This window comes from Amborella trichopoda, chromosome 7, assembly GCF_054954075.1.
Source record: "Amborella trichopoda isolate Santa Cruz 75 chromosome 7, AtrichopodaSantaCruz75HAP2 v2.0, whole genome shotgun sequence".
NCBI classification, from domain to species: domain Eukaryota; kingdom Viridiplantae; phylum Streptophyta; class Magnoliopsida; order Amborellales; family Amborellaceae; genus Amborella; species Amborella trichopoda.
The window spans coordinates 36137254-36147938 of NC_142342.1; the positions used below are offsets into that span (position 1 = coordinate 36137254).

The 10685-nt window shown below is 34.1% G+C and overlaps 1 protein-coding gene across 2 annotated transcripts; it reads right to left on the reverse strand.

Annotated features, from left to right (window-relative positions):
- Positions 1-513: 513 nt before the first annotated feature.
- On the reverse strand, positions 514-10685 carry LOC148781382 (uncharacterized). 2 transcript variants are annotated; one of them, XM_088871865.1, is made up of 3 exons: positions 10468-10685; positions 9158-9400; positions 514-1176 (listed from the first exon to the last, which is right to left on the reverse strand). In XM_088871865.1, exons 2-3 carry the CDS (start codon positions 9293-9295, stop codon positions 715-717), a joined length of 600 nt encoding a protein of 199 aa, XP_088727991.1. In that variant the 5' UTR covers positions 9296-9400; positions 10468-10685; the 3' UTR covers positions 514-714. The 2 variants fall into 2 exon arrangements, with proteins under 2 accessions (XP_088727991.1, XP_088727990.1); XM_088871864.1 differs by having other exon boundaries at positions 582-1176; positions 9158-9316.

Consider the following 10685-nt stretch of genomic DNA (forward strand, 5'->3'; position numbering starts at 1 on the left):
TATGAAGAGATGAAAGAGGTATCATAGTTCATATCCAAGAGGTTGTCAATTGAAAAGAAGACCTTTATCATATTGCATGTTCAAAATACATGCATTTTAAGATCTTCACATTATGTTGAAAATATGACACCATATAGATTTTAATTTTAGACTATGAGATTGTATACAAGATGGTCACAATTGACCTTTGATACAAGATGGTCACAATTACTTGCAACCATCCGATGTGAGGTTTGATAGCTTGGATGTGTCACAAAGTTCGAGAAAATTTCTTTTGCAGTTTGAGCTTGATCAATGGAATAATTGCTGCCACCCAATTTTACATCCAATGGTCAAGATTAATGTCTCACTATATACCAAAAGTAAATGGTCTTATTCTATACTTTCCCTTAGACTATTCACATTTTACATATATCATATTATCGTGCACACCGTTGATTTCAGGCATACATATAATGATACCATCCAGTATTATTATCAATTTGTATCCATACCATTGTGTAACGATATAAGTTCCTGGCTATCTCATCAAGCCATTAAAATGGACGTAAAAATAAAAATTATGACTTGTAACAGAATTCTTTCCAATCCAACTGATTGTATATTATACAAAAAGTTTCACAATGTTTTCTTTCCAATCCAACTGATTGTATATTATACAAAAAGTTTCACAATGTTCTCCATATGAAGAGGAGGAGGTGGTTTCATTGAAAGTCAACCATGTCCAGTGAAGGATTGCATTTCTGCTTTGAGCCTGTCGAGTTCAAAATGAAGCCTTTCGGCCCGCCTCTTATACATATCTCGTTCTTCGGGTGTGTTCTTCAAAAGGGCATCTTTTGCAACCAATTGAGTTATGAGGCGAAAGATATGATCGTCTAACAATTGGAATTTGCTTTGAAGCATGTCTTTATGTACATGCAATGCATTTAGATCATTCCTCAGTCTATCGCTTTCATCGTGCAGTACAACTACTGAGTTATATAGCGCATGAGCGAACTCTAATTCAGTTCGCTTAGCTTCCATATCTTTTCCATTGCCTTCATCGTTGCTCTCGCCTTCCTTAGGGAAAGATGAAATGGACGAGTTTGTCTCAGAAGTTGCAGGGTTTCTCATAGAGCCTTCCATAATGTAATCTTGCTTATCTTGACCTATTTTATCTTCATTTCCTCCACTTACCTGTTCCAAAGGAGAGATGGATGAGTTTGGCTCATGTAACTCATATGTTATATACTTCCTATAAATAAATACTTGACTAAAGGATCAAATGTAGGAAAAGGAGACAAATGAGAACAAAAAAGAAGAACGAATGCCTCATGGTAATAGTTTGGTGGATCCCATCACACAGTGATATTTAAAAGCCATATTAATATTTATCATGAGTCATTATAGATATGGAATAAAGAACTTTTCTTCAACATAAAGTCTCTATCTATAATGTACAAAGAGTATAAAAGCCCTAAATATTCACAGCCCTAACTAGTAAAGGCATGATGCAGAAAGAACTAGCCTCACCTAGCTCTATGTACATGTATCAAGATACTAACTGAAAAGCATTTGACATGGTCAAATCCAACCTATTTGGAGTAGATTCCAACTTGTCTAATGACATAATCATACCAGGGCAGGCTCAAAACTTGCAGTAATCTTTTAAATGTAAATTTCATTATATGCTATATTCCTTCTTGAATTTTTTATTTATGTTTTCATCAGCAAGTTAGTGATGTCAAATCCATTAAATGTAATGAAAAGACAACAATAAATAATAGGAAACTAGATGCTCAATCAGAGATCCCATTATATGATGTCCTCCAAATTTTCGAAACATGCTGATTCTGGTTTGGAGTGTGCTGGTGGAGATTACAATTTTTATTCGGAACACAAAAGTAATCTAGAAGAGATTCCAACACAAAATCTTCTTCCCATGCCACATGCAATGTTTCCTTCCATAAATGAAGGAATGAAATGCGCTAGTTCGACAAACATATAATCTAATAACCATTAATATCCCAATTATATAGGGGTCCTAGAGTGCCACAAGTATACGAAGAACAAAAAAAGAGTAATAGCTTCAACCTATGTTGAATCGGCCTAAACCATTTAACCTTATATAAAAAAAATATATTCCAAGTAGCATTTAAGCTCTTTCTATATGGACAACCTTGCAACTCCACCAAGGAAGGGAATTATTTGAAAATATAGAAAATATTTTTTCTTTTTGAGCAGATTTATGTGATGTTTATGTGTTGTTTGAGGAGCGAGGTTACAAATGGTATCTCTTGTGAATGAGCAAACTAATATGTTCATTCTTCTCTCAAAAATGGATGGAGAATAGAATGAAACTATTAAATTATTAATTATTAAACAGGGCGACTCATCCCAAAAATAAATAAAATTGAACGGTCATTACAAATGGGGCCCAATTATCTTCCATTCTTTTTCTTTCTAAAGAAATTAAAAGAGAGATTTCTACTACAATATTAAAGAGAGAAAATTCTAGCAATGGTTAATTAGTGTCCTTTTGCCTTTATTAGAAATTCTAATTGGGTGGAGTTTTTGGCAAACGAAGAACGAGAAATATAGAATCGGCAATAAGCAAATGGCATGTAAGATAAATAAGGAAGGAAAGAAATGGTGTAAAAAGAAAACCAGATTTTATGTAGTTTGTCACAGATGTGACTACATCCATGGGCGAAGACAATCAATAATTTGTCACTAATCAAAGGAAAAAAACTTATAAGGTGTCTCTTATCTAAAAGAACCACAAACATAATACTCTATCTCTCATGAAGCCTCTCTCTATAAAATATTATGTCTCTAAACCTAAAGCTTCCCTTCTTTTCCTTTATGTATTTTCTTCCTCTACAATACCATATACTATGGAGAAAAACAAACAAAGAGACATACGTGAGCTCCACTTATCTAGCTTTTGGATACCTATCTCTTGGATACCTATCTCTATTTTTCTATGTGGACTCACATATAGTCCTAATCCAAATAGGGCTATACTCAAACTCAAGTCTTAAATAATAATTAGTTGCTTAATAGAATTCTTAAATACTAAGAGACACCCAAAATAAAAGGAGACAATCTTATTATATTTCAAGACAACAAAAGAGATTCTCATCGATTGTCTTCTCCATACGCACCCCCACAGGCACCTATCTTAGCAACACATTAGTCAGTAGCAAGTGATCAACTTTACTTATTATCTCATGGATAAAATGTTACATGAAATCAATACGGTTTGTCCTTGTATGATATTCTTGGTTCTTTACTAAATGTATTACACTCTAATTATTGCAATAGACAATTATCCCATCTTGTTGTAAGCCCAAATTATTTACAAGCCCTTTAAGATAAATAGTTTCTTTCACTACCTTGGTAACAATCATGTATTCTGCTTCAGTTGTAGACAAGGTAGCCGTTGTACATCATCGACCTCCAACTGATTTCTTGCAAGTGTAAATACATAATATGTAGTAGATCTTCTATAGTCCAAATCACCCGCATAATCAACATCAGCATAATCAATAACCTCATCACCAAACTTGTTTATGTCAAACACCAGACTCACATTTGATGTACCCCTTAACTAATGCATAATCTATTTTACTGCATGCTAATACTCCCTACCTGGATTAGTCATATACTTGCTTACAATACTAACAACATGAGAATTATCTGGATGTACAGATACTTCCAACTGCACTCACATTGTGAACACACAACATGTATTCATTTTCGGCATTTGCACTCAGAGATCATACTACCAGTAATCTGAATGTGTAGCAAGAGGAGCACCCATGAGCTTTAAATTTTTTCATCCTAAATCTGGTGATCTCAATGTACTCCTTCTGAGATGGCCACAATTTTCCCTACTATCTCTACATATGTCCATTCCCAAAATTTTCTTTGCTAAAAAATCTTTTATCTCAAATTCTCTAGCAAGTTGATCTTTAATTTACTGATTTCTGAAGTATTCTTCACATCAATAAGCATATCATTTATATAGAAAAACAAATATATAAATGAACCATCAATAGATCTCTTAAAAGAGATGCAATTACTATGCTTACTGCTAACATACCTGTGCCAATCATGAATTTATCAAAGTATTTGTACCACATCCAATGAGATTGCTTTAGGCCATATAATGACTTCTTCAGCTTTTAGATAAGATCCTCTTTGCCTTTAACTACAAAGCCTTCAAGTGGAGTTGTATAATTTGTTCATCTAGCTCTTCATATAAGAATATGGTCTTAATATCAAATTAAACAATAGAATCATGGTTAGTAATAACCAAATAAAAGTGTGTTTCAAAACTGGAGAAAAGATCTCATCATAGTCCACACCTTCTTTCTATATATATAGCCTTTTACAATTAAACGTGCCTTAAACTGATCACCACCAGGCTCAAGTGACTATACATTCTTCTTATAAATTTATTCACATCCAATGGATCTCTTGCCTTTAGGTAACTTCACAATATCTCAGGTACAATTCTTTTAAAAAGATATTATTTTTTCGTTCATGGCATGATTCCACTTGCTACAATCAATATCTTGTATAACTTCCTTAAAGTGGATGGCTCTTGGCTTGTAGCATCCAACGCATAAGCGACCATGTCCTCAAAATTGTACTGCACCACTAGCTTTTTAGTTGTCTTACTCTTCCATGCTTAGGCTCTTTCTCATGTGGAGCAGGCTTGATGACCTTCTCATAGTCAATATTCTCCACTACTATTTCACAGTGATTTTATGGCACATTTTGGAGTATTTTCTAGAGTTGTGAACTCCACTTTAATTCTAACAACTGCTACTCTACTTTAATCGTACATTACTACTGCAAGTTTCATTTTCCTTACTCTTCTGAATGTGCTTCAACTAGGCAGACTAATGAAACTTAATATCACAACTGATAATAAACTTAGGCAACTTAGGTTCTAGGCACCACAATCTGTAGTCTTTAACTCCATCTACATAATGAATGAAAATAAACTTATTTGATCTTGGACTTCACTCATCATCCTTCACATAAACATAAGAAAAATAATAATAAAACTCTCAAATGAGAATAATAAGGAGGATTACCATACCATACCATACCACTTGCCATGTTTTGTGCTTTATTACCATAAATAGTAACCTGTTGAGGAGGTAACATGTTATATTGGCTTCCTCTGCCCAAAAATCAGCAACTTTACTTTATTGCAGTCTCTTTGGAGTGGACCGACCACATATGCTACAACTGAGTCAAGTCAAATGACCACTATCAGATTTGGAAACTATAACTTTATTTATGATTGTACTCCTATAAATTCGACCCAATTTTTTTACCTTTCGTGTCAACGAATGCACCTTTGAGAACTTTTAGGACTCTACCTTCTCCATCAAATTTGCAGCCATTGGGGTGTAAAGCTCCTAAAGGGATAATATTATTTTTTACATCTTGAACATATCTCACATCAGTCCAAATTCTCACACTTCCATCATGCATCTCTATAGTAATTATCCAACATTTTTATAAAATGCATTATTCCCCATCAAAACTAATCCACCATTAACCCTCATATATATGGTGAACCATTCCCAATGAGAGCACATATAATGGGAACATCTCTATTCATGAATCCGTGAGTCTTTAAAATAATCGCATTTATCGAGGCTGACAATATATTATTTATTACAGTTTTCAAGCTTCCATCAATAATATTGGCCTCACTAGATGCTCTTTTTTCATTCTCTTCGAAATTCTGACAGTCCCTCTTGACATGCCTCTTTTTCTTGCAGTAATAGCATCAAACATTACCTTTTTTTTATCTGAATTTGGATATGGATTTACCCTAACTTTCACATCTCTTTTCATTTATGTCAACATATTTCTCTCTAGCTGCTAAATTATCTACATGTGGTTGAACATTAGCTTGTCTCTTCTTCAAATTATTCGAATGAAGAGTCAAAGTCCTATCTATCTCTATGGTATCTTTTCTATAAAGAAATATGATGACTAGATGCTCATACAAATGAGGGAGTGCGTACAACAAGATTATAGCTTAATCCTCATCATCCATCTTAACACTAATGCTCAATAATTCACAAATAATTTTACTTAAAACCTTCGGATGCTGATCATTATCTATACCTTCATCATGCACAAGGTGTGTAGATATTGCTTCAAATATAGCCAATTTGTGAGGGACTTTTTCATGTATAGACTATCAAGCTTCGACTAAATGCTTGATGTCGAATCCTCATTGACGATGCTGAACAACACTTTGCTCGTTAGGCACAATCAAATAGCTATTAGATCTAACTCTGCACTGCCCTCATATGACATGGATACTAGTTTCTTTTTCTTTCCTTTTAAAGCATTATTTAACCTTCTTGCTCTAGCAAATTAGTACAAATCCTGAACATTGATTGCCAATTTTCGAAATTGATTTTGCCATCAAATTTCTCCACCTCGAACTTTGCATTCGGAACCTTTATCGCTATAACAACAACCCCAAACTAGGCTCTGATTATACTTGTTGTGTGCAGAAGCTCTAAAATCCAATGGATTGATTTTTTGACAATTAAAGAATGAGAAAAACAAAATAGGCAATTAGCAAATGATAGTAAGAAAAATAAAACAACAAAGAATTAATGTATAAAGAACATCAGGATTTTACGTAGTACGTCACAGATGTGGCTACATCCATGGAAAAATACGATTAAGAAAAAAAAAATACAAGATGACTCTTATCAGATAGAACTGGATATACAAAATCTCTCACGAAGCCACCATGGTTCTACAATTTTCTCTCTATATCCAAAGTTTCCCTTCTTTTCTTTTATGTATTTTCTCTCTCTACAATATAATGCCCCCGTCTGACAGGCCGCCCCTACTTTGTCGGATCTACCAATATGAGGGTTAGGCTTTTTTTCGGATTATCTGCCAAGGAGAGAAGCAGCTGTCAATTGAAGTATGGAACTACCTCCGTGGAGAAGAACATCTTGAAGGCCAAAGACTTCAAACTGCAAATCAAGCAGCACAACCACTAGTCACTAGTTAGAAGGAAGTGTGTAAGAAAGCATGCCTTGGCCTCTTGGTAGGAGGTTTGTTGTCCCCCTCCTTTTTGGTTTGGCCGCGGTACGACCGATGCTTCCCCTGATTCAGACGATGAAGGAGATAGTTGCTCACCAGTCACGACACTTGAACCTGAACGATTAGATCCAATTGGATTTGATCCATTCAAATTCCCACATATCCAACTGATTTGGTCTTGTCCTATCTAACCCAATAGAGGAACTTAGAACGGCTAGCTAGTTTTGGATGGTGGAACGGGATATTTTGGGGAGGTCGGACCCATCCCATTCTCTCTCCGGGCATGAGCAGGAACATCAAAATCTCAGATCAAATACATGACGGAAAGGCATATCATCATAGAAGACTTGTAAGATTAAAATTTTATAGGCTGCCTATAGAAATAGTTGACCGACTGCCTAACAATTCTTTTTTGTGTCTAGTGCGTGGAGTCGTGTCTCCCAAATGATCATAATCTGGCTGCTCATATAATATAAGGTAGATTGAACTTCCCTTCCCCCATACCATAGCCGAAGGGGATAGTGTATCTACAAAAGAGAGAGTACAGGCCCGCCCTTATTTAGAATTTAGATGCCGCTCAAATTAGAGCTTGTGTTAAGCATGCTTCTTTGACAAGAAAAGAAACTCTTTTTCCATGACAGTAGTCGTGCCTATAAACATACGGTACCCTAATATGGAGAAAAGAAAACCCAAAACCATGAGGTCCCCTTCTTTTATGGCTTTCTGGATACCGAACTTTAACTTTTTCTATATGGACGCACATACCATCCTTATTCAAATAGGACTATACCAAAATTAACTCCTTAATAATACTAAGTCGGTTAATTTAATCACCATATAATATGATACTCACAAACTAAAAAGAATTAATCCCTTATTTATTGGGTTTCAAGACAAATGTAGCACAAAGTATAAAATTATGGACTTCATTATAGGAGATCTGAAATAGAATTTCTAACATCATAGAGATTACAAGAAAGAGTATTTAAATAGAAACCAATAATAGAAATGTATACTTTCTTAAATTACATGAGTTATGAGTGTTGGATTTGGTGATATCCAAATCACCCACATTAGAAAATCTCATATTATGTGGGATTGATATATTCTCAAAATATATAGGATTGAAATAATTTCTTATTATGTGATATTGATGTTGATATTTGATAACTTTTCTAAAGGAAATAGAAATCCATTAAGATAAAGACTCTTTGGATATATCTTTGGGGTTTTGAGATATATGTAATATCTATAGGAAGTTTCATTCTAATTTTATATATATGGGATGAAAGTGCAGAGAATTTGTGTGCCCTATTTGGGTCACCATATTGGAATGACAGTTCTTCTATATAGAGAGGGGGCACGACCTCCTGTGCATAAGATGCAATTGCCTCTTAGAAAAGACAGCTTCTAATAGAGAGAAACATTGTGATGGTGTTTCTTTTAGATTCCTAAAGATTGAGAGACTTGTTTCTTGTAGAGAAACGGCTCCCATAGAGATTTTGGGTTTTTTCTCTTTTAGTTAGAGAGAAAGCCAATTTCTCGTTTGCTTTCACAACTATTATCTGGTATTTTGCTTTCCCAACTATATCTGGTATTTTCGGAAATGGTTGTCTGAAGTAAAGAGAATGAAGGAAGAGTGGTTTAAAAGGTTTTGCTTAACTTGGTTTTATGTCAAGATTTAGGGAGGTTACTCTTTGTTCCAAAATCATTAATGTAACTTTCATTGATATAGTAGATTTCTGTTTGTCGTGCCTGTAGATGTAACCCTTTTGGGGTAAACCACGTAAATTTTTATGCTCTTGTTGTATGTGTTTCATGCTTTATTTCTCATACTTTATTTGTTGAAAATCAATCCATCGGGTTTAGAGCTTCCGTGCACAAGAATGAGCACCTAACATTAATGAAGAGGCTTGCTAAAACTAGGGCTAGCCTGAGAGTGCATGTTGAAAGAGTTTAATTGAGAGTACACCATTTTACAATGCATGCTTTAAGTATTGGCTCTTTAAGCATAAATTCTTTAGAAGCAGCAATCAGCTAACTAATTAAAATGGGATAAAAAACAACTTACGGGCACAGAGGCTATTTCATTCAACCACTTACGAACTTCATCATCCAATGCCGCAAATTCTTCCGGTAGCACTGTGAATCCAAAGAACCCTGTGGTTTCAACTGGTTTTTGTGTCCTTTTTATGTTTTTTTCTTCCATGTCTGAGATTTGCTATAATATCTGAAAAAAATTGTCTTGTCAATGAGACTTTCAAGTTCTGTAATTTCACCGAAGCATCCTAAGAAATAATACAGGAGGGAGAACCTGATGTAAAGGGCAGAATATAAACAACAATGTTAGAAATGAAAGGGAATGTGGATCGTTACCATTGGCTCAAACATCCAAACCAACACAAAATGTGATAATGCCAAATTATCAGAAAACAGTGTAACGGTAGTTGGGTAAGTTAAAAGGCGTTGATAAGTAAAGTAAAGTATTGATTTCACTTGCATTATACCATTATCATTTCTTTTTGTTTTGGTAGTTCAATGGTAGGATTCAACATTGGATGTAATGTTGCAGTAATCAGCACCTTAACCATTGAAGCCCAAGTCCAAAGACTAGTACTATTATTATTAAAAAAAATTTCCAAGAAAGTCTTCATCAAATATGATAAAAAGAATTTAAAAGGGCAGTAAACCCAAGAAAAAGGAATACCCAATTTAACCAATTTTAACCCAATGTTGAAAAACACAACAATAAGGCAGACAGGCTTTCCAATTGGAACTCTTTATTCATGCAAGAAACCAATCAAAAATACAAAAGAGAAAAATATAAGATCCCAAAAAAAAATTGCAATTCCAATAATAAACACTGCCATTTCAGATCACAATTTGATCTGAAATGTTAGAAGCCATAAGACACACTGCAGATCCAATACATTTTAAAAGTGAGAACTTATAAACATTTCTCACAAACTGATAAGGATCATCAAATACCATACCATGCCAAAGCAATAATTGAATAACAAATAAATGCAGAAAACTAAACCAACCCAATGAAAAATACAGTTTAAAAGAGATTTTAGTGCCATAAAATTCTCATTTCCATTAAAAATACAGCCATTCAGTGTCTGATCATCATTCAGTGATCAGACACACTCATATGAAACACCACTGTAACCCCATGAAAAGCATGCACAAGTTAACAATAGACCATAATTCCCAAACCAAGCAAAAATAAAATACATTAAATTAAAATAAAATAAAATAATTTCAAAACAAGACAAATACATGTCCCATTACCTTTCCACTACACAATACTAAACTAGAAACAATCATAAAAAAAGAAAAAGAAAACAGCGAACGCATTCATGGCTTTCTGAATTTTACCATAATTTTCTTTCAGAAACAGCAAACCGTGCGAAAGAAAGGATTCCTTCAAGAACTGGAATGAAGAGTATCAAAGAAGTTGTACTTATATTTGCAGAAGAGTGCATTTCGATGGGTTTCTCCAAAAAAAAATGGAGTAAAAAATGAAGAAAACAACAAAATAATAAAACTAAAATTGAAAAGCAAAAAAAAAGAAGAAGAAAAGCAGACTATGAAAT